Here is a 25872-nt window from a genome sequence, read left to right on the forward strand (position 1 = left end):
GGATTTTAATATTGATAACCAGCCATTAAAATATGTCATCAATATCAGATTGGTGGGGGTCCGATACTGAGGACCCCCATCAGCCAGCCAATTGGGGTGACGGCTGCAGCCTCGTCACCATTTATGAAGCACAGCGCCGTACATTGCATAGTGGCTATGCTTGGTATTGCGGTGAAGAAAACAGATTGTGTGGTGCTCTCTGCGTGCAGCATCAGATTTATACATAGTAAGAACCAACCACTTCCACTTTGGTACTGGCCATTCCCATCAATGTCTCTTTGTGTCCACTCACAATATAAAGCCTCTATAGCGGCCCTGACATGTTATGTTCCTAAATTATAATGTTCCCTTCCAGTTGCCCCCCAGGTGCACACAGTATAATACTCACCTGCCCTGCTACCCTGCTGTTCTTCAGTCTCTGCTCCTGGAGGCTTCAGTGATGTCACCTATTGCTCCCAAGACACCAGGAACTAGAGGCAGGAATTAAATGGTTAAGCAGGGAGCATCACCAGTGTCATCTACTCATCTGATAGATACAGAAGTCAAGACATACCTCCCACCGACCAGGACAGGACCCGGGACAGTTGAAGGTATGTCAAGTGAGTAGCTGATCTATGGGGTCCTATGGTGTTGGACCCCAGCAAGCACATACTAATGATCAAAACCTAAGGACAGAGCATTAAAAAAAAAAAAAATCTGATTTTTTCTTTCCTAGGAACAGCACCACTTTTGACCACTGGCATTACTGCAGCTCAGCCTCATAAACTTCTAAACATGAGCAGGTTTCCCTATTTTACATGGGATGAAATCTAATGGACATTTCCAGGGATCCCATAGCTAGAACGGTGGAGACTTCCCTCATTGTAAATTCTGCTCGGGCTCTGCAGCCATTCTTATAGCCACCTCCTGTCACCTGCAGAGTTATAGCACTGCACACTATGAGCCCATGCTTATAGCACAGGACAACGACAGCCCCTTGTGGCCATAGTGGAGAATGCAGGATATAGCAAGCTGAACCTTGGCTTATGCCTTGATAGCACATCCTGGAGTCGTCTTACGCCCAATAAAATTACAAAAAATAAACAGCAATTGGCATATTTTGTTTTTATTGCACATGGAAAATTCTTGTCATACAATGTATGTAAGACAGCACATGATTTGTGTGGAGAGACTACACTGGGGGGACAATTTTGGGGGGTGATGTAGTCTATTAATGCTTGGACCAGATAACAGCATTTACTGTAACTGATCTGCGGGGACATTATGATAATGGACGCCACAATATAGATGTAAAAGCAAGCAGATAATTGTTTCTCGGGTTGTTACCCAGCTTTACTAGAGTCCTGCATAGTATCTGCTTAGTCATATATCTTACTTCTGCCATTCAGGACTAGAAGCTGGAGACTACCCATGTGGGGACTGTAACGGCAGCCATATTGGTTGGCACTGGGTTGAGTAACTCTACATTTTGGCTCCATTTATTACACAGTCCGATGGATTTTGGCTTAGTACAGGGCATGGGCCGAAATAACTTGGGTCCCAGCTAGATGTGGACAGGGTACACTGTGGTATATCTGACCCCCTCCTGACAGTATACACATCTCGATATGTTATATACATTACATGGATATAGAGCAGAGTGTGATCTCAGGGCTGGCAATCTACATATAGCAGTCGTCTCCATCCTGTACTATGACTGCTGCAAAACTGCAACTCATTCACTGTCAAGCCATGCTGGGAGTTGTAGTTTTGCGCCAGCTGGGGAGCCGTAGGTCGGGCTACCATGATACACAATATACCAGTCACCTAAGCATTGGTTCCCAGTAAATAGATATTGGTTCCCTCGCACCCCTCTACCATAGATTACACATTATATACAGTTATAACACTATGTCCCTGGTATATATAATCAACATTAACCCATTGTGCAATTTACATACTGAAGAGAACTTCTCCCTGAAATAAATAAGAAACCTCAAGTTATAAAGTCTATTCAGGCGTCTGTCAGTTCAATCTGTTTACTGGAAGGTTGAGTGGAATCCAATATGGCCGCCAACGGCTTTCATTCAGCCTTCCTAGACTCTAAGGCAGATGTGACATACCTGCCCACGATCAGAACTGCAATGTGGAATAAACGTTCCGTAATTCATTAGAAAGTTATATATTCCATACACGATGCAGATTTTTTTCCCCCGTGTGAAAGCTCAACTATGGTGCGGATTCTACAATGAACACACAATGGCGATTTATTTTCTATGTTAACACTTGCACTAAAATCCATATGTACATGTATGAAATCCCGACAAAATCTATATGGATTTCCATTCATATGTGAATTTTCATATACGTTCATGCAGATTTTGAAGCCCCCCCCCAAAAAAATAAAAATTGCCATCTTGAGGGATTGTAAAGGTCAATTTCTGTGCAAAAATCTGCATGAGAAACAGAATGTGTGTGTGGATTTTCTGCCCGCAGTCCTGATGGTGTGCATGTACCCTTAGGAGTCTGGGAAAGCTGGATGGAAACCCCCTGTAAGTTCTGTAATGGGGTTATACTGGTTGTCACCCAGCTTTCCCAGCAAAGTAATGGTATTGATAAAAAAAAGAACAATTGGGGGAATGCTCAGATATCCTCGTATATCAGGGTCAGTAACCTTTGGCACTCAAACTACAACTCCCAACATGCTGCATTCACTTCTATGACAGCGCCAAGAACAAAAGAGTAAGTATGAATGCTGGGAGTTGAGTTTCAGAACAGCTGGAATCCCAAAACTTGCTGACCCCTGTTACAGATAGCGAATACTTCCGTCATCCAAAAACACGCCATTAGCAGCAAAATCCTTGCAGGAGGGAGAAGTTGCGAACACTAACCAGTCAGTTTGCTTCCACGGTTGTAAACACCTAGGTGGCTTTCCAGTTTTGGCCCCATACTATAGGGCAATCCCAATCCACAGGGGGACAAGCAAAGGGGGGCGGGTCATGCAAGGGTTAAGTTGGTGGGGTGTCTAGGACCACCTGCCCCAAATAATCATTATGGATCCCCCTCTCCTATAAGAGATCACTGTATTCCATTTACATGCACATGTGGAGTAGTCACAGGATATGCATCCAGCACTCACGTGGCTTCAGAATGAATAGAATTCTATAAAGTAACATTGTTACTATGGCACAGTCATGTACACAAGCTATTGCAGAGGAGAAACAGAAGCATTATCTGCCGTGACCAATCAGGATCCTGCTTTCATCTGAAGAAACAGGAGCTGGAATCTGATTGGCTGCCACAGAAGACAACAACGAGAACATTATTTTGCATAGTTTTCCATTCTTGGAATAACGCAGTCTACAGCCTCATATGCAAAAATTATAGGAGAATCCCAAATCTGACAAGCCCAATGATGGCACAGATGGTGATCAGGCTCGTACCCCTCTACCTGGTATAAGGGACCAAGTGTGGTTCAAATCAATATCTCCAACCAGGGTCACATCAGACTGGAAATTGTGGGGGCAAAGCTCATGGTCCGCCCCTATGTTACCTTCTGAAGGGAGTTCCCCTTTAAGGTCATCCTTAGGGCATCTGGCTAGTTCATGAAAAACCATCATTAGGCCTGTGCAATGGGCCCCTTCTAGGAGTCATGGATGCAACACTGGGGGACAGGACCAGGATTCGGTCAGATCAGATCAATACTGATGAAGAACATTGGTTTGCGCTGCTGTGATAGGACCTGGGCCCTAGATCTATAGTGGGTCATATACATTCATTTCAGTAGGAATTGTACAGCTTTTAGCATCTGCAATAGGAAGACCATAAGGGACCTGAGAACCCAAAATCAGGTCACTGCTAGTCCGCCATGAAAGAAGGACGTACACATCACCCCATACAGTCTCAAACCTTACTGCCACTGACCACAATGTGATATACTTAAAGGAATTGTCCAGGAGTTAAAAAAAAAAAAATTACGTGTAAAAGCATTTTGGCTGGAGGCGTCTCACCCAAGTGACGTCACCATACAGTTGAAGTGACGTCGTATACAAACAGTGCGGTGGAACTGACAGCTGCCCCAGCGCAGGAATGGAGGGGAGGATGTAGATATGTATATTTTATTTTATACCCTCCCCTCCCGACTGCAAGTCATCTTTTTAACCCTGGACAACCCCTTTTAGAAGGGGATTTCTGGTGGTTATATATACTGATGACCTATCAATATGTGATATGTGGAGTCCAATATCAGGGACCCCCACAGATCAGTTGCTTAGCGGCAACAACGAGTTAAGCTCCACTTCATGTGACGTCAAGTTCATTTGTCACATGGCTTGCTTGCAGCTCAGTCCCGTTCAAGTGAATGGGGCTGATATGCAACACCAAGCATAGTCACTATACAAAGTACAGCGCTGTCTTTGGTCCAAATGCACACCCACTTCAAGTGTTGGACCCCCACCATTCTAATAACAATGATCGATCCTAAGGATAGGTCATCACTATCACAATCCCAGAAAACCCCTTCAAATATAGAGGTTGGCACTGTAAACAAGATTATTGTTCAGCAACATACATTGGGGCGGGGCTGTGACAACCTCTCTGCATGATGGCTGCCACCATAAGGAAATAAAACAAATACAGTTACTGGAATTTTCTGGGCCTAATATTTAGAATCCATGCACAAAGAGAAAAGGGAGCCTTGAATTATTTCCATGGGCATCAGTGACTCCAGAAATAATCTCACTTAAAGGAAGACACATTCAAGTTGAGCACAAGAAAAAAGAAGCATTCAATGGTGTTGTCCAGGATTAGGTGGGGAAAAAAAAGGATTTTTTTTTTCTAAAAACAGCGCCATCCCTGTCCCCAGGTTGTTTCCAGTATTGCAGCTCATCCATTTCACTTAATAAAATTCAGATGCAATATCTCATGCAACCAGTTGATAAGAGTGTCGCTGTTTCTAGCCTAAAAAGCCTTTTTCTAATCCAGGACATCCTCTTTAAGTAATAAAATACAGAATAAAAAGTAACATAAGGCCCGCTGGCTGTAATCTGCTGCATAACCGTTCAGTCAGGAGTTGGATCCTGGGTACTGCCAACATAGACGCTGCTCAGGATGTGGCTAGAGTTAAGAAGTCTGGGTTATGGCTTGATATTCTCCTGCCAGGGATAGCACTGAAGACAGAGGTAAAAGTGTAGTCAGTTCGCCCATATACCCCACCCGGGTTATAATACAGCTGACATAGTGTGTAGAGCCGTGAGGTCCTGAATGGAGAGATATCATGTGTTGGTCCGGTTCTATGTACAAGCTCACAGCTTTATGTGTATAGGTCCAATATGGAGTCAGTGTAGTCTGTCCCGCCCCCCCTCAGATCACAGTAACGTCAGATAGAAGTCCATGTAATATTCCCTTCATCGTCGACTTTCTGCCAGGAATGCAGGTCTCATCCAAGCCAAAAGCCGGAGTGTTTGAGAGATGAAACACAATCTGTACAGCTACTTAAAACTCTCCTGTGACTAAAAAATAAATTAGAAAAACAGAGTTTAAATACAAACGTCCCTTTAAACATCGGGGGCCGCGCCCCAGATCCCTAACATGCCGCCATGATTTCCCAGATAGATCAAGCTGTAATACTTTGGTATGTGAATATAATCTCAGAGGATGTGAGAATCCGGTCTGCTCCATGAGCCAATCTGTGTCACATGACCAGAACCAAAGCAAAAAAAAAAGAAAAATTAAAAAGTAAAAAAAAAAATGAAAACAACCCAAAACCTGGAGGCTACAGCTTTAGCTTCCCTGATTGGATCTTTCTATAGATTTCATCGTCCAAGGGGATGTACTTTCCTTGCTGGGAATCCAGCACGTACATGGCGTCCTTCACCACATTAGGATCAAAGCCTTCTTTCCTCATGTCTGTTTTTTGGAATTTATAGGTTCCTGTGGAGACAGTGAGTTAGATGCAAAGGGTTAAAATGAGTGGCTGATATTGACGGATGGTGATTTCAGCTCTTGTCGTGCTGTACTGACGCTAGCATGGCTCAACAGGTGTCAGGGGATCCCAGAGGGGAGATCAGAACATCGGATGGGGAACCCGCAACGTCAGGCCTGATTTATGACACCGATCAATAACTGTGTGTGTCGCCAGCGACATCTGCTGGATGGCAGGGGAACTTCAAGATCTAATTTATCAGCACAGTTACTGCAAGAACTGATGAGATAATAGGCTTCTGTCCTTGTAAACTCAGGGACAAGCCACAGATGAGTTTATAGTATATAATATATGAATTGAAGACCTATCCTTAGGAAAGATCAGCAGCCGTCTGACACACAGCATTAAGACGAGTGCTGTGGCCTCTTCACAGAAAAACAAGCACAGTGCCATACATTATATAGTGGCTGTGCTTGGTATTGCAGCTCATCCCCATTCACTGGGTCTGAGCTGTGAACAGGCCACATGATCAATACACGTGAAATCATCTGAAAAGAGGAACAGGTGCTGACCAAGTGCTGCTACTGCTTCCAATAGCTGATGCACAGGTGTCCTGGGTGTCAGACCCCTCCTTATCTTCAACTGCTAATCTATCCTAAGAAGAGGTTATCAAATATAATCCTGGACTACCCCTTTAAAACATATAGATAATATGACCTATGGTTGTAGAACTAAACACTGTACAGCTGAACAGTGGGTCCTAAGAATTATTTCTCTGCTGGGGCCTAAGGATACCAGTCTGATACTCTCCTCAGTCACAGCACATGGCAGGGCCCTAATATATTCACTATACAAGGTGGTGTCCAATTATAGAGAGACACAATCCCAGAAAATGACATGTACACCTGTAGGGGGCACTCACCTGTTTTGTTCACCTCTGGTAGTAATCGGAGGAAGACAGGGTGTGCGTACCCCGGCAGCGACTTCTTAAGGTCTCTGGCAAACTTTTCAAGGTCAGATTTATGATCAGGGTCAGCGATGGCTGCCATTCCAGCCCTTCCTTCCGTTCCTAGGAGCAAATAAGAGAGGAAACCATTAACCCTTTTCAGTACAGAGACCTCTCAAAAGCTCATATTCAGGAACATAGATCAGGAGTGTACCTGGCACCTCCACTCCATAGACTACCACATCCGCTTGTTGAAGGAGTCTGCTTAGGATCCCCTCCACTTCGGTGGTGGACACGTTCTCTCCTTTCCATCGGAATGTGTCACCTGTACGATCCCGGAAATACATATATCCCAGCTCATCCATAACCAGCACGTCACCTGTAGTGGAGATAAAGGTCAGAACGCAGGAGGCCTTGGTAGACAGACCGCTCCTTGGTATAGGTAGAGCTCTTACCCGACAGATACGCCATGTCGCCAGGCTTGAAAACATTTTTGGCTATTTTCTTGCTAGTGGCGGATTCATTCACATAACCATCGAATCTTCGTAGCGGGTCTGACTGAATAATACGGCCGACCAATTGCCCAGGTTCACCTGTGATACAAAAAGACACCCAAGTAAATCCCTGTTAATGTACATGGAGGGTCAGGAATCTTATGACAGATAAGTTACTGCAAGATATGACTAGGACATAGCGTATTCCTCTCCCTTCATTGAGAACACTTTCACTTTTGGTCAAGGTAAGCATGCATATCTTTATGGGGGGGGGGGGGGGGGAGGAATAGCTGTTAGACAAATTTTTCTGTAGCAGTGCCAGACATACCAGTGTGGCTGTGCCTGGTACTGCAACTCAGTCCTATATAGTTGAATGGGGCTGACATGCAGTACCACATGTCGCCTGTGTAAACAATGAATGGACTGTGAGACTTGTAGATATTGCATTGACCTCCTGGGCACTTCAGACTGAAATATGATCTTGTAGCCACTGTACAATTTTAATACATGAGGGTTCTGAATAGGGGAATCCTCTATTAACCCAAAATCCCTTTAAAGGTGTTGTCCAAGGCCTAAAGGGTGATTGGTACGGATGGCCTACTCATAGGATTGGTCATCAGTATCTGATCTTTGAGGATCTGTCATCTAGACTCTGCAATGATCAGTACACAAGTTATAGAGCCAGAAAAAGCTCTGCTCCTATTCAAATGAATGTGTAGAGCTTCAGTTCCCTTTGCGCCACCACTACAGTGTACAGAGACATGTACTATATAATGGTGGTGCCAAGGAACTGCAGCTCATCACTCATTCACTTCAACAGAGGCAGCTTAGCTTCCATTGGTATACACTGTATATGGCTTCCAGCAGCTGAATCAGCAGATTGGTGCAGGGGGTGCACCCCACACTCCAATACTGATGAACTATCCTGTGGATAGTGTCATTTATGCTTAGGTCTTGTACAACCCCTTTAACCACATATTTGCTAACACACACACACATATATATATATATATATATATATATATATATATATATATATATATATATATATATATATATATATTTATTTTTGTTTTTAATTTATAAAACAGACAGCCCCTTCAAGGAGGTCTAAACCTTTATCTGGCTATGTTCTACAACCTATAGGGGGTGCCACATTACACAATGGAGATATAGATAGGGACCTACCTGGCTTGCAGGGGATACAAAGACCTTTAGGACTACGGATAAGCTCCATGGTCTCTTCATTCACCTTCATCAGACGGATGGGATACACGAAGGGCAGAATGCGGCTGTTAAATCCGCAGGACCCAACCTAGAAATAACGCTGGATGGTTACCGATGCCGCTGAGCGACACTTCGCTAACATTTTATGTAGCCACATTTGAGATGCTTACATTATTGTCAAAGTTGCCAAGGCTGCAGTTACATTCTGTTGCTCCATAGAACTCAGCGATCTGTGGAATCCTAAAGCGGGTCATAAACTCGGTCCAGATGGCAGGACGGAGCCCATTTCCTAATGCCATGCGGACTCTGTGTTTGGACTCGGCCTCCCGCACTGGCTGGTTCAGGAGATAGCGGCAGATCTCGCCAATGTACTGGACGATCTGTACATAAAGCAGCCATGTTAAAACGGACTGGTTAACAGGACATTAACTCAGTTGACCAAGGTAAGATGAAGTCTCCTCACCGTGCAGTTATATTTCACACAGTCATCCCAAAACCGTGAAGCAGAGAACTTCTTTTTTATTACAACCGTCAGACCCAGGAGGATACACTGACCCATACCAACAATGTTACCTGCCAAGAATTAGGAGACAGTTAGAAGGCAGTTGCAAATGAGGAAGCGGTTCCTTTAAGACAAGTCTAGACTTGGTGCAAATCTGAATCCCAATTCGATTCCATGTAGGGGTGAAATCCACAGCATGGTTATTTTTTGGCTAGAAAACTTTCCCTGCGTGTGCATAGGGTCTTCAAAATCCCACCCACGTGTATTGTGGTGCGGACTTCTAGTTCTGAACCCTTCCTGCAAATCTGTCATGTCTGAACTGCCAGGGTTATCAATGGATAACCTATCCTTAGCATCAACTGAAGATCAGCGGGAGTCCAAGACTCTCAATCAGCTGACTGAAGAGACTGCAGAGCTTGGATGAACACTGTAACCTCCTCACAGAAGGTGGTTGTATCACAGCTCAGTCCCATTCAGTCACCAGTCCATTCACTTCTATGGGACTGATGGGGTACTGCTATATCTGTCAGTGCCACATGCTCCATTCACATAGGGAATCTGGGACTTTCATGATTGCTAAGGGTCCCAAAAATCAGACACTTATCCAATATCTTCTTAATAGGGAAATAAACGTTATTTTAAAGAACCTGGACGAAAGATATCAGTATGACAGCCCAATCGTGTTATACTAGTGTTTACTGTTACCCTGTAAAGGGGCTGGTAACAGTGACAAGTTCTCTTTAAGGGGATCTTCGCATCTCAAGTTACTGCCTATTCCTAGCATAGGGGATAACTTGCAGATTGTGAGGGTCCAGCTGCTCAGACCTCCTGCGATCAGTAGGACAAGGGAGTTCTGCCCCCACAATCTGAATGGTGCAGTGGTCAGGCTAGCAAGCACCACTCCATTCACTTGAATAAAAGTGGCGGAGATAGTCAAGTGCCATATTCCCCTGTTTTCCTGACCGGTGGGTGGCAGGGTCAGACCCCCACCAATCTGTAAGTTATCCCCTATTCTAGGAATCAGGGGATTACTTATTAAGATAGCAGTACCCCTTTAAATAAGGGCACTTATAACTTGCCCTAGCTGACATGAGCTTGTGGGTGCACCTGCTGAAACAAGGGGTTAACCGCTTAGTGAAAACTTCAGTGTGCCCTATATGCTTATCCTATATCACAATCAATGAGGCATCTTGGCCAATCAGAGGTACCACAGAAACTCCCTACCAAGGCGTCTTCTCTGCACCTCTAGAATGACCTTCTCTACTGAGCCCTCTAACTAGATCTTCAATGGAGGCAAGATAAGTTGAGACTAGCAAATTCCCCCACCACCACTACATCACCCCTGTCAGGTCGTTCTATTCATGTGACTGACGCCCTTGAAGTAAATTGTTTTTTGCAAACACCAAAAAGGTAAATGTTACAATTTTCCTTAAGAGCATAAATCAAGATGGCAGCCATACTCTGCACCCTGACGGGCGTATGATTACCTGCAGAGTGGTACAAAGGCAGGCAGTCATAAATCACGTCATCAGATCGCATGCCAAAGCCATAATGCACCAGGGCAGCCATGCGGAAATATCTGCAAAGAAAAGACAAGTAAATAAATGGAAGCACAATGATCTGTGCCTGTTGTGTAGAGTGGAGCTCCCCCTACTGACCTACCTGCTGTGCACCACTATAGCCGCTTTAGGAAGCCCCGTTGTCCCAGAGGTGTAGATGTAAAATAATTTATCTGAATAGGATATAAAGAGCAGAGAGAAGTTAGCAAACTATAAGTGGGTAGACACAGGCCAGTTGTAGACAAGATGCAGTACCAGACACGGCCCATAGACATGGGTGGCGCTGTTAATGGAAGGATGAACTCATGTTTAACTAGCATTGCCCCCCTACAGCAATCTGAGGAATGGTGGCGGGTATCTTAGCACCTGTGTATAACCATAAATAAGTGTGGTGCAGTTTTGGGAAGAAGTCAGCCATGTTTTTCCAATCCTGGACAACCCACATACCTGTGAAGTTCCTCCCGGGGTCTTTTGGAGGAAGACGGGATGCACTTTGTAGCAAGGATGATACGAATTCTGTGCTGGGGGGAACCGTTGAGCGGTCGCAGTCACCAAAGCAGTAAAGTCGTATGGATTTCCCCATCATGGAGTAGACGTCAGTCATTGCTATAAACACAAAACAATTATGTAAAAATTTAAATGCAAATGTAATTCTGATTTAAAGGGGTTTCCAGGACTTACATACTCTTATGATAGCTGATCAATATGTGATCAGTGGTGGGTATGGGGACATCTAGGACCTACACCATTCAGATGGTAATACCTCCCAAGTCCAGTACTGCTGCATATATAGAAAGACTTGCTTTTCAGGATTATGTAAAGCTGGTCGGCAACCCATATGGGGTTGTTATCCTACTTTCCTTGACTCCTGAAAAGCTATCTTTATACAATAGTACATCCTATTCACATAGTAAAGCAATCCATATTCCCATGACCTCCTCACCTTGAGACATCTCCTGTCCAAACACCACAGCCTTGGAGTTGGAGACGCTGAAGCAATGTTCTAGGGCGTCCAGACGCAAGTTGAAATTGATCAGGGCGGCTTCTACCCCTATCTTGGCCATGCCAAGCCAAAACCCGACATACTCATTGCGGTTCTCCATGAACAGCGCTATGACATCCCCGGCCCGGTAACCTTCGGCGTACAGGAAGTTGGCTACTGCATTGGAAAACTCATCCAGCTCCTGGAACGTCCATGACTCTCCAGTGCCTTCAAAGATCAGCGCTGTCTTGTTGGGATGACGTTTCACACATTCCTTAAATATGATGGGGACGGTGTTCTTCTCTCGTAGGTGTCTTTTAACCTGTAACTTCACCCGGACAAGTGTAATAGCACCTCTGCAAAAAATAGAACAAAAATAGAGCTTTTTGGGTCATGTGAGAAGTAGGCTCGCAGAGAACTTGGTGAATGTTTGACATATTATTGAGAAATACTCTCAGGGTATACGCCGGTGGGTCCATATATACCTATGGGCCTGATGGATGCCAGGAGAGGATCTTGTTGTGGTAGCAGAATGTAGTCTAAATATACATGGACTACAGGTATTGGTGAAATGATGAATTACACAGTGTCTACCAAAGCCAATGGCCACCTATGTCATCAAATCCTTCATAGTGAGACACTTTTTCCAGTAGCTGCCCGTTTTAGTTAAGGTTTGGTGGAAGGGGGCTAAGATCTCCATATCCTTCACCAGGACATATCGAGAGGGGTTGTCTGCTAAAAGAAATGGTTTATCAAGTTAACTTGGTTTAACAAGGTAGAAAAACGTGGCTGCTTTCTTCCCGAAATAGCGCCACACCTACCCAAGGTTGTGCCTCAACTTTATTGTACATAATGGGACTGAGCTGCAATACCTTGCACATCCAGTGGTCAGACGTAGCGCTGTTTTTAGAAGAAAGCAGCCATGTTTCTTAATCTTGGACAACGCCTTACATGTTGCTGAGTGAGGAGTTCTCTATGACGATACTTTACTAAAGAACGCCACCAGGATGAGTAAAGAATATGCTGCGAGTTGCGGTGTCATACTTAAAGGACAACCATCTCAGAGGAAAAGTGGCCTTCTTGTCCACGTGCTTTCATTTTTGGCACATAATCAGTGATCAGGCGGGCGGAGGACCGAAAGTCCACTATGGACTCCTTGTGAATGCGGCACCCGTCATGCAATCACACTAGTGCTCCATTCACATGGAAGCTTTAGGGGTCTTTTGGTCCCGCGTCCTCCCGATCACTAGAGGACCCGGCAATCAGACACTTAGCCCCTGTCCTGTGGATACGGGATAAGTGTCCACAACAGAACAACCCCTTTAATCTTTATTGGTTGCTAAGGGCAACAAAGTCATTTTTTTTTCTTCCAGACTGTTTTGAAATGAAAGGCCCAACAAACTTCTTGTCCCATTCAATAAACTTTATTTAAATAATTTCACAAAATAATTTGGGGCAGATTTAAAATGGTCTAAAAACAAAACTATGTTCGTCACGCATAGCAACCAATCACAACACAGCTTTCATGATGTATTCTGCTCCTAAATAATGAAAGCAGCGCTGATTGGTTGCTATGGCCAACAAAGATAGTTTTGCTTTTAGACCATTTTCATAAATCTGCCCTTTGACAAAAATATTCACAAATCCGTCAATGGCTTCAGGATGACTCAGAGGAGAGTCTGGGGAACAGTCCGTCACAGGATATATTTATATCTTAGCTCATATACCCTGAGGTAGCGGCAGCCATATGACGGCGTACATAGTGCAATGTATTTCATAGTTCATACCGTCATGTTTCGTGCATGACCTCACTAACACAAGCACAGGTCACTGCCTCAGACAAGATCAGCACGGTCACCTTCTGCTGTGACAATTGCTTCCATCATATGAGCGACCATCTCAAAGAATGAAACAAAGTGGCATCTTAAAGGGGTATCCGGGAATACGATATTGAGCTCCACTTCTTCGCAGACCAGTGAGATCACATCCATGAATCACATGACCATGCTGCTTCCCAGTCCCATTGAAATGAATGGGGCTGATCTACAATATCAAGCTAGAAAGTCATTATATGTAGCTGATGGGGCTCACAGATAAAGGGGCAGATATGGTAAGGTACGCTCCGGCCTCCCGGCACTTTGGGGCAGCAATACCTTGTTCGCACAATTGCATGCACTGTAGGTTACCGATGTAAGTAATAAATGTGACTCCGGCCTGGTGATAAGTTCTCCTACAAACTATAGACGCAGGCTACAGTCCATTAAAAGTGGGGTAATCGCGTCCCAAGCACGGGGCAGAGTCCGGGGCTTATCTGCAGCACTGACATCTAAACTGGAAAATCAAGTTCAAGGCCGATGAGCAAAATACAGATACTGTAGGTACAAAGGGATGGCAATAGTGATAGGACGCAGGACAATAACAGAAGAGCGACAAGGTGTACTCAATAATGTGTTGGGTTAAGCTAACCAAGACATGCACTGGCCTAACTGTTTCTAGGAAAGCTGAGTTAAAGTAGCCCAGGCCCTGTTCATTTGCATAGGAGCCAAGCTTCATTAACCAAGCCTTGCCACTACATAGAGAACAGAGCCATCTGCTTCTGACTCTGCACTCTATACAGCAGTGCTGGGAACGGCTGATCAGTGGGGATCCCGGGTGTCAGACCTCCACCAATCAGACACTGGTCATCAGTATCATTTGCATGGAAAATGCCTGGGCGCTTTCCCCAGCTTTCCTAGAGTTCTGAATAAGAAATTTCCTAACCAGGACCTTGCTGTAATGTAATAATGCTGATTCATTTACCATTCAGGGTTTGTAGAGAGTTGAATGACAGCATTTTTCTGAGCTGCAAATGTTATTCAAGCCTTATCATTAGTATCTTGTGGGTATGCTGCAACTTCATGACCCTTGCCCCGGAGGACAATGCTGCTGCTGACAGTGTAAGTGGGCAGCAATGCATTGACCAGAGGACTATAGGCATTGTTTAAGCCCAGGGGCGTCATCACTTTGGGGTGAAGAGAAACAGAACGGGCTAAGTGTGATAAATAAGGAAGACTTTGTACTGAGGATCCGGATTCTTTATCCTTCTTTTTATGGATGAGACATTAGAATTCAGCCTGTCACAGAAGGCTTTACATCCCTGACACAAAGAGTCGCTTGTCCCAATATCCATCTACAAATCGCTTATTGCACAAAGTTTTTCATGTCATGAAAAGAATACTTCCAAACTTTGCCATAATTATGATGTTAGTTTATCACTAATGCTACTTGTCGTTTAGGAGACGCGGGCTCCCTGGTACATGCCAACCCCCTTAAGAAGCCGTATTGGCAGCCAGGTTTGGAATCACTTAGAATTTCCAAAAACATAAAAACATTCCCATAAAAGTGAATATAGCATTCTGGGAATTGTATGTTGAGCACTGGAGGTTGCTGACCAGTGATCTAATATAACAGACGGCAATGTTAACAGAGCTGGATGACTCCCAGCTACATACATATAAACACACGAAACCCGAAAATGGGTGAGGTATGGGAGTAGTAGAGAATATCTTCTGCGTCTGAGTGTGCATGTCAATAACTGGCACTCACAGTGATCATGACGGCATGTGTGTTTTTAGACTCTACATTTGTGGTCCCTTAAAGCAGCCCTAAACTTTTAGAAGTTTCATATATTCAATAGTGTAGGTGATAATAGTAAACTTTGTAATATACTTTATTAAAGAAAAATGCTTCTTTCTCCTCTTACCTTCCCCACCGCACTGATCACCATCATTGAATACACTGTACATTAGAGTCTGTATACAGCTTACAGCACAGACCACTGAAGTCTATGGAGGGAGGAGGAAGACAAGCAAGTAGAGTGCAGAGAGATATGGAAATTCAGCAAAAGCTTCTAGTGAGTCTGTATTAGTCTTATCACAGAGATGGATTATCAGGTGAAATATTATCCAGCTCTGTGATGAGATAAGGCCCTCATGGGAAGCTATAGCCACAACCAGTTATCGCTATGCCATCTGTCAGCTTCACTTTTCCATACACTTCAATGCGCTGCATCTCCAGATTATGGAGAATTCAATAGTGAATTCAGGAACAGTAATCAGTGCAGGGGAAGCGGTGGGGTTGTGAATAACAGGAGAAAGAAGTATTTTTATATTACAAAGCTTAGTGTTACCACCTACACTATTGATTTCTGAAGTAAATTAGAACAGTTTAGATAAACATTAAGGCAAAAAGAAAAGGCTATGTTCACAGAGGTGTGCAGGATCCATTAGGAGCCTTCATCACGGACAGACAAAAAAAAAAGTCCATTATAGTCACTGGGGTCCATCCGGAAGCATTTGTGCACATTATAGGACTGAGCAGTCTGGATGTGAGCACAGCTTCAAGGGCTTATTGTGGTCCTGTCTTTGGACACAATATCAGTTTTCAAGTGGTTTTTCAGTTATACATAGGAAACTAAGGGGCGGTTAGGATGGGTGTAAAACAAAAAGGGGTCATACTCACATGACCACTGAGGCCAGTGTCACATTATTGGTGGCATTAATCAGATAGGTCACCAGTTCCTTGCAAAGATAGCTGAGGCCAGTTATTGGTCTTAGCAGTCATGTGACCTTCTCCACTTCTGGCCCGGCAAATTCCAACACAACAAGGACAGGGAACTGGGATTGTACAACGGAGCGCTGGGAGAGTCCAGTGCTGGCAAACAAAGTAGCCGTACCACTTACCTGAATGTGTTAATCCTTCATTGAACCCCCATTTTTTTTTGGACATATCAAAATTTCACCAGTGCCCCATAACCACTTGATATAAGCATGATCCAAACATATACACCCTTATAAGCAGTCTTTTCTTTGCTTACCTCACATCTCGCCCAATAGTCTTGTAGAAAACCTTTGCAAACTTCCATCCTCCGGTGCCCAGGTAAAAAACAAAGACGGCGCCAATCGACTGGATCCAGGGAAGCCCTACCACGGCTTTAAACAGCAACAGAAGGGACGAACAGGACATCAGGCGCAGCATCATCCTGTGACAGAGAAGAAAGGCAGAGTCAAGATAAATTCCCATATCGGTTTTTATACCAACAGCCCAAGCCTACAGTTATCACCACACCCACACGTGTGCACCACACCGCCTACCACAAGGGCAGGTCTAATAATGGTGCAAAGATCAAGCGTAATACATGGCAGTACACCTAGACACTGGAGAAAGATTGAAAATAACAACCCATTCCTGTCTGTCTGGATTATAGATAATACTGCACAATTTATGTAAATAATATGTCACTATGAAATGCCAACTCACCTGCCCGTAGCTCACTGGGACAGTGCCAAGCATTTCACTGGTAGCAAAGTCTAAAGTGCCATTTACATAAAGGTGTATTCACACAGTGCAGTCAAAAACTGTGCGTGGGTTTGATGAAACGTCTCAATTTTTACAGGTAAAACATGATAAATAAATGTTTAATTTATTGCAAATTAATAAACCATATTAAAAGTGCATGCAGTGTGAATGCAATCTTATTCTATCTGATTGGGGGGGTAGGGGGCAGTCTTGGACTTCCTCTGTCATGAGGACGAGGGCATTACACTTTCAGGCTGACACCATCATTAGGGGTACAGAATTAGACTAAATGCAGAAGAAAACTGAACCAAAAGCAGCATTAAAACTGAATGCAGTTTTTTACTGTGTGAATGCACCCTTATTCGATCACATTTTGGGGTAGGGGCCACTATTGAACAGTCACAGTCATGGGGAGAATGTAGTGAATACTTCGAGTTCCACCACCATTGGGTGTATATTTTTGGCTGCATACACACTACAGCGTTCATGTACAGGTGTGTAATAAATTGTAATCAACAACACGTGGATAGTATTGATAGACCCATATATATCAATGATTGAGCACCGACCACAGAACGGAAAAGAATAGGCTCTGTCCTAAGGGTTTAATTTGGGCTCATGGTCCCCAGAACGGTCCTGTGAAAAAACCACAGTGGTATACATGAGCGAAAAGAAAATAACGGGTGCTAAGAAACAGATCAAAACTATGGTGTGCACGTGGGCATGGGCTAAGTACACATCAGCGCTGAAAATAGTCAGAAAAATCCTGCATGGAGGACTTTTCTCTCAGTTTTCAGTTTTGAAATGTTAGAAACCTGGCGGATCCCATTATCATTATTGGAGTCTGCCAAGGTCTGTGTGTAACCACTAAAACAGCGGTCGGGCCCTCCAGGCTGTTGCTATAGAGTAGGGGGGCACTGTTGGACTATCACTGTCATGAGGAAGGAAGGCATACACAATACCATATTCTATATTAGTGGAAAAAGGAAACACATCCTAAAAATGCCAGGGCTATTCAGATCCCACAAACCATGAGACCTTCCCATTCGTAGAAATCCCCATACTGTAACTCCATTGTAAAAATATTTCCATATGACAAGCTGGAGTAGAAATCAGTATGCAAAGGGTTACTAAAAGAAAAAAAACAGCTAAGACATGTGGGCACACACATACTGTACACACACACACTTGTGCAGAGCGTGCGAGCCACCGTAACATCCTGCAACAAAGAGTTGTCTGTGCTGCCGGCAGAAGCGTAAAGTGCCAGGAAAAAGCAAGAATTGAAGAAATCCAAAGCGACTACTGGAAAGAGAGGAAAACGACAGGGGACAATTCCGGGGATTGTCACAGTGACAGGCGAGTGCTGCAGCGGGAGCCAATGGTATCACTGGCAGGGCGGGGAGATCTGCTGGGAGATTTGTAATTGACCTTCACAGCTGCTCAGATCATTGCTATAAAGTCTTGTCATATCAGAGGAGCAAATTCCTGCTTTATGAGCTAACAACCCTAACACTTTATACATGGGGGTGACACAGGCCAGCACCTTATACATGGGGGTGACACAGGCCAGCACCTTATACATGGGGACGATGCAGGCCGGCACCTTATACATGGTGATGTGACAGGCCGGCACCTTATACATGGGGGCGACGCAGGCCAGCACCTTATACATAATAGTAACACAGGCCGGCACCTTATATATGGGGGCGACACAGGCCGGCACCTTATACATGAGGATGATGCAGACCGGCACCTTATATATGGGGTAGATACAGGCCAGCACCTTATACATAACAGTAACACAGGCCGGCACCTTATACATGGGGGCGACGCAGGCCGGCACCTTATACATGGGGGAGACACAGGCCGGCACCTTATATATGGGGTAGATACAGGCCGCCACCTAATACATGGGGGTGACACAGGGCAGCACCCAGTGGCCTAACTTTGAATGGCTGGGCCCCAAGGCGAACATTTGACATGCCCGATCCCTGATCACAGCTGCCTCCGCATCCACAGAAGGGGGAGTGCAGGCAGCCGTGAGCAGGGATTGGTAAGTAAATAGAGCCAGGTACCCCCGCAGGTGACTGTCTATTTTCTTTTTTATTTATTTTTTTAAAAAGAGGCCCACTGAGCCCCCTAATGTACCACTGCTACCCTGGTAGTTACACCACTGCCAGCGCCTTATACATGGGGGAGACATAGGCCGGCACCTTATTTATAATAGTAACACAAGCTGGCGCCTCATACATGGGGGGCATCTCATATATGATAGTAACTCAGGCCGGCCATTATACATGGGGAAGACACAGGCCGGCACCTCATACATGACAGTAATACAAGCCGGCACCTCATACATGGGGGAGACACAGGCCAATACCTCATACATAATGGTAACCAGGGCTCTGCACTCAGAAGGCTAAATCACCGACTTGACTCTACTATTTCTCCAGAATTTGACTATGACTCCATTATATAGGCTGACACCACATACCAGTCTGACTACAACTCCTTCATAAATGGCTGACATGCAGGGTCAGTCAAAAGCCGTAAAGATCCTCTATTAAAAAGCCAGAGATCGATTCCTACATCAAAATATACCATAATAATAATCCTATAATGTATAATAATACTATAACATAACTCGTATAATAATTCATAATTTTATTTTGAAGCCGCAGTCAACAACGTTTTTTCTGACTCCACAGTCCTGATAGTGACACGGCCTGGCTCCTCATATATGGTAGTTACACAGGCAGAGCTGTGGAGTCTGAGTCAGTTTTGGGTGAAGATTATTCCATATTTACTTCTATCACTGACTTTTTAATGAACTAGAGGATCTTCACTGCTTTTGTCCGACCATGACGGTCAGCCATTTATGAAGGAGTTGGAGTCAGGCTGTGGAAGAAGAGGCGTCAGTCAATGGTTTGTCTTCACAACTCCAAAGCCCTGTGGATCAGATGGTGCTAAATTTTAGAACTTTTCCACCTATAGCCAGATGGGAAAGATACAAACATCCCTATAGACCAGTGGTTCTTAACCGGGGTTCGATCAAACCCTAGGCCCTATGCACGGTTCATTTTGTGTACCAGTAAATAAACATATACCTAGGACTTGAATTTGGAGAAAAATCATATTTGATTTATCACTAAAGAAGGGTTCAGTGAACATGCAAACAAGGTTAAGAACCACTGCTATAGACAAATGTATGGAATCAAAAACGCCACCTTCCTGACATAGGTTTACATATATACTATTGGGTACACAGTATACATGGTTCATGACACACACACACCCGAACATACCTCGTAAGATACACCATCCATTACACTAGCACATAACACCCAACCCAACATGGACCCCATGTCAGGGGGCATCCTGCCACAAAACCCCTGCGATCAATTGTACTTTATCAGACCTGCTAACTACCCCTTCAGATATGGTTGCTCCAAGCAAAACTACACAACATAGCTCGATATGTCATAGAATGGATGGAATGCGCCTCTTCACTGCCTGTTCCTACTTGCTGATGGTTTCCATCTAGATGCAAGCATTTTCCTGTTGTAAACCGCACCATCTGGTCTCACACGTGGCTAGACCACAGTCACGTGACTGTTTGGCTTTCCTGACAAAATTGCACAACCATTGGTCACAGAAGGGGGGGGGGGTGTCAGCTGAAACTCCACTGCCTGGAAAGTCAACTTTAACCCTTTATGCAAAACAGGTGGCAAGTGTCATGAGGTAGTTCTCCTTTTGGCTAGTTCTCTGGGCCTTGCTTGCTAGCCTTGCCTAACTCCACACCCCTGCACCAGTCTTTCCAACTCACAATGACCCCCAACAAAACCTTGTGCGTGTACCATTTGCCTTTGGCTGAGCACATGTGTGAGCAGGGCATTGGCCCCAGCAGGGATCGCACCACCTGGCCTTATGTATTAAACTACTACTGAGGGAACCAAAATCAAGGCCAGCCATTAAATTATGTCCGTTTCTAGGAAAGCTGAGTGACAACCACTGAAGGTGGTGTTGGGGCACCCAACTTTCCCAGATACCCGAGCTGCAAGATATACATTTTTAAGACCAAAGACAATTTGCTAATCCACTCAGGCTGTCACCCAGCTTTCCTAAAAACATAACTAATGACAGGAGACAAGGAAGTGGCAAAAACGTAACAGGGGGCACGTCAGAAGCGATGAACTATTTATAGACGGCAGACAGCTCGCAGCGTGTTCTCCAAAATCTAGGTGAGAGTTCACATTGGTTTGGTGCTGTGTGACGACTGTTGTGAAATGCACACTCGGGGGTTAATGAGTCACAGCCTGGGGTCACTTACATCATTGTACGCCGTCTCCTTAGGGAAGGAAAGTAGGCGAGAGGTGACGCTTGTGACAGCGGGCAAACACACACACACGCACATGCCACCTGGGTTATTTCAGGACAAATATGGAATGTAGGGTTACAACCACAGCTCTGGATACTAAGAGGTTAATCCTGTATACGAGGTAGTGACCGAGACTTAAGATTAAAAGCTAACTGAACCTTATTAGCCCAAGTCCTTGTGTCATGGAGGATGACAAGACACAAGGTCACCATGTAAGGAATGCAGGCGGCAGGAGCGTGCAGGCAAGCCATGGGGGTCACCAGAGACGGACCCTCACACGATATCCCCCATTGTCACCCACAGCCATCCGGCTTATGCATAGTCGCCTTCTTCTGTTAAGCAGAGATATGGGAGATGGGGGTCTATAGCTGTATATTGGCCATTCTGGAGTCTGGGAAAGCTGGGTGACAGAACAAGAGGGTGATGAACTGGTGGCCATTCTGGTTGTACCCAGCAGGGATAATCAGAGTGTAAACCCAGGAAGCTGATTAAGGCTTGGGCTATATGGTGACTTTGGACGTGAATCTTGTCATGCAACCCATGATGGCAGTGTTGCCCTGTGAATCCTTCACTAATACAAGAGAATAGCGGGTAGGAGGCTGCAAAAAAAGTTAATAAAAATCTGCAGTGCTCAATTTTTTTTGCACCTACAAGTTACGGTCAAGGTACCCTCAGGGTCACGATGGCACTTGGCGATTTTTGGTGGCATAACAGTAGCCATCGTGTAGCCCTAAACCAACTCTAGACATAACCCCGCCCCTGTCTACCTCCACTTAAGCGCAGTCGTACTACAACTCTCAACATAACCTGCAAGATCTGCAATCTGCGAGATGTCATTTTATAGCAGAGGCCAAAGGCCGATAGATCACTTACAACCTGTAGGTGAGAACTGCTACAAAACTACTCCCAGCTGGCAGACACTGGCTAGTCTGTAATAACATGAAAGCCAAGCGATGAGACCCCAGACCTAAAGGGAATGTCTGCTTTAAGACATCCACAGAAATCAACAAAATCTGTGTGACTGCTCGCAGATTCCACAAATCTCTGGGAATATGAGACCCGTACCGCACATCAGTTTCTGATGCAGATTTTTTTCTGCAGTGTGTGAATGAGATTCTTTGAAGTCTTTACCACTAGGTTTGTACAGTAAAAGGCTGAAGCTATTCAATGGCAGAAAATCTGATATGCATTTGCCACATGTGAACATACCCTTAAACAACCCCTGTCCATTTCCTATCAAACACATGTGGACACTGGACAATACATGGTACAATATAAGATGCAATGTCTATGGAAGGAACAGACATGGAACTGTGGTCAGAGAGATGAGAGGCCTGACCAGAGGAACTAACAGAGGTCATTCAGTAACTGGCCCTTTACCGCCTAGGCTCGGTTTTCATATCCTTGGATGACCTGCAATAGCCGGCATAGCCTATGGTAAGTGTGGCGCTCTTTCAGGGAAGAAAGTTTTTTGTTTTTGCTCATTTTTGACAACTACTTTACAACTGGATCCCATGCAGGAATTTACTGATAATCTATCCTTAGGATAGGTAATCAATATCTGATTGGTAAGGGTCCGACACCCGTACCGGTGCCCATAGCTGAGCGCCACTTTCACTTCACATGCCAGTGATATCACGTGACCTCTTTGCAACTCAGTCCCATAAGGAACCATTTTTGCAAGGGGTTACGTTACTAGGAGCGCCTAATAAGTTTGGCAGGTTGCCTAGCAAAAATGACTACCATCTCCGGGTGACAGAGTATTGTCCATTCTCCCATCCCTCAGATGCTGATCCCTAGCACAGCAGAAAACACAGACCCTGATGTGTAGATTGTAATGGCCGGACTATGTCCATGGACACTGTGGTCATGTGACCAAATCACTGCCCCCCCCCCCCCCCCCCTCCCGGGCAGACATGGCATCCTATAGAGAGGGGATACTTACAGATGAGTCTTCGCCCCTTTCCTCTTGGCTCAGTGGTACAAAATAACCAACTTCAAAGAAAAACAAACAAAAAAACATTTGTTATTGTTGTGGTGATTTTTGTTTTTCCAAAGCTGATCATCTCAGGCCAAAAAGAAAGGCAAGGATAGACACATCTGTATACAGGGTATATAGGGAACAGAACCATGCAGGGGAGACAAAGTACATAGTAATATGTATATAGTACAACACTATATACAATATACATATACTGGATGCAGCTGTATTTCTAGATTGCCAGCCCATAGATCTATATACACATATATAGATGGATATAACACACACACACAAATATATATATCATACACTATATGTGACTTCAAATGTCACCCTTACCCTCCAGTAGACCCCATCACATATAGACACTGCATATAGTGTACTGCAGGGCTCAGCATCAGCAGCACTCCATCCACTGTGACACTACAACTCCCAGCATGCTCTGACACCAAGCAGAAGCAGACCCCTGGTGTGGAGGCTTACAATCTGAGAAGCTCCAACTGGAAAGCCAGTCTGCTGTTGCCAAAGCATGCTGGGAATTGTAGTGCCCTGCAGCTGGAGGGTAGTACATATGCAGAATAACAGTAGAGAGGATGGCGCATTATTCATGTAATGGTGCAGCTGTCATACATGCTGGGATTTGTAGTGTAGGGTAAGCTGTACTATATCCTATTTGGATGTTTACATGCTGATATTGGGTCCCCTTATTTGAACATAGCTGTACTCCATGTTTTGTGTTGTTGAAACTGTTCATGCACTTATGCTCCCTATTACTTATATCCTTCAGGTACAACACTTTGGACTATACGAACTCTGTACTAATACACTATATTTCATTAGAATCATAGCCCATCTTTTATGGTGTGTCATAGCACAGACAGGGATTTCTTCCATCTTGGCTCTCCACTGACCGGTGGTTACTGTGCATGTAATTCCCTTTCGTCTATGTCCCTTTATTTATATTACTAATGATGGTGATATAAGAAATAAAACTATTTTTTGGTAAATTTCTACTACAGTCTGGTTTCTACTCTTTTTGTCATTGTCATACTTAGCTTTTGTTTGTTTGCTATGGGTCCTCATATGGTAAGGACACAAACACTGTTAGGGCTTGCGCAACTGATTAGGAGAGGTTTTACATTTCATATACATCCTCTGTTGTTGTTTTGTTGCATGCTCTGTTTATTGATTGTTGCCAAAGCATGCTGGAAATTGTAGTGCCCTGCAGCTGGAGGGTAGTACATATGCAGAATAACAGTAGAGAGGATGCAGCATTATTCATGTAATGGTGCAGCTGTCATACATGCTGGGATGTGTAGTGTAGTAGGGCAGATTGTATACATAATAATAATGGAGGGGATGCAGTAATAACCATATGATAGGCCAGCTGCCATACATGCTGGGATTTGTAGTGTCTGTAGATCTGCAGGTGATGCAGTACTATCCCTATCATGGAGCATGCGGCGATCTATACTGTCTGCAGGTGAGACAGTACTATCCCTATCATGGAGCATGCTGGGATCTATAGTGTCTGGAGATGAGGCAGTACTATCCCTATCATGGAGCATGCTGGTATTTGTAGTGTCTGGAGGTGATGCAGTACTATCCCTATCATGGAGCATGCTGGTATTTGTAGTGTCTGGAGGTGATGCAGTACTATCCCTATCATGGAGCATGCTGGTATCTATAGTATCTGGAGAAGAGGCAGTACTATCCCTATCATGGAGCATGCTGGTATCTGTAGTGTCTAGAGATGAGGCAGTACTATCCCTATCATGGAGCATGCTGATATTTGTAGTGTCTGGAGGTGAGGCAGTACTATCCCTATTATGGAGCATGCTGGTATTTGTAGTGTCTGGAGGTGATGCAGTACTATCCCTATCATGGAGCTTGCTGGGATCTATAGTATCTGGAGATGAGGCAGTACTATCCCTATCATGGAGCATGCTGGTATTTGTAGTGTCTGGAGGTGATGCAGTACTATCCCTATCATGGAGCATGCTGGTATTTGTAGTGTCTGGAGGTGATGCAGTACTATCCCTATCATGGAGCATGCTGGTATCTGTAGTGTCTGGAGATGAGGCAGTACTATCCCTATCATGGAGCATGCTGGTATCTGTAGTGTCTCCAGGTCTGGAGGTGATGCAGTACTATCCCTATCATGGAGCATGCTGGTATCTGTAGTGTCTGGAGATGAGGCAGTACTATCCCTATCATGGAGCATGCTGGTATCTGTAGTGTCTCCAGGTCTGGAGGTGATGCAGTATTCTTCCTATGACGGTGCATGCTGGTATCTGTAGGTGATGCAGTGCATGCTGGTACCTGTAGTGCCTCCATGCGATGCTTTGCGCTCCCTCTCCCCGCACTCACCCGTCTGATGTCCTTCCCCGCCGGGTACTGAGGACTCTTCCTCCGCTCTGCCCGGTGTGCTCGATCTTCCGGGAGCAGCCCTTTCATGCGGAGACAACCCAAGCCCCGCCCTTCCTACACCACGTGACGTCGACCACAAGTGCCGCTGGGAGTCGTAGTCCAAAACTCAGCACCTTCTATCAACCTGAATACCT

The 25872-nt window shown here is 44.7% G+C and overlaps 1 protein-coding gene across 4 annotated transcripts; it reads right to left on the bottom strand.

Annotated features, from left to right (window-relative positions):
• Nucleotides 1-1095: 1095 nt before the first annotated feature.
• On the bottom strand, nucleotides 1096-25872 carry SLC27A4 (solute carrier family 27 member 4). 4 transcript variants are annotated; one of them, XM_075260605.1, is made up of 14 exons: nucleotides 25679-25872; nucleotides 23273-23322; nucleotides 16468-16632; nucleotides 11574-11968; nucleotides 11078-11236; nucleotides 10734-10803; nucleotides 10559-10650; nucleotides 9033-9142; nucleotides 8740-8949; nucleotides 8531-8657; nucleotides 7304-7441; nucleotides 7063-7227; nucleotides 6825-6971; nucleotides 1096-5910 (listed from the first exon to the last, which is right to left on the bottom strand). In XM_075260605.1, the coding sequence occupies exons 3-14, from the start codon at nucleotides 16629-16631 to the stop codon at nucleotides 5753-5755; spliced, it is 1935 nt and encodes a 644-aa protein (XP_075116706.1). In that variant the 5' UTR covers nucleotide 16632; nucleotides 23273-23322; nucleotides 25679-25872; the 3' UTR covers nucleotides 1096-5752. The 4 variants fall into 4 exon arrangements, with proteins under 4 accessions (XP_075116706.1, XP_075116704.1, XP_075116707.1 ...); XM_075260603.1 differs by having other exon boundaries at nucleotides 25631-25872; XM_075260606.1 differs by lacking the exon at nucleotides 23273-23322 and having other exon boundaries at nucleotides 25631-25872.

Source organism: Leptodactylus fuscus, chromosome 11 (genome assembly GCF_031893055.1).
Source record: "Leptodactylus fuscus isolate aLepFus1 chromosome 11, aLepFus1.hap2, whole genome shotgun sequence".
Taxonomy (NCBI): Eukaryota; Metazoa; Chordata; class Amphibia; order Anura; family Leptodactylidae; genus Leptodactylus; species Leptodactylus fuscus.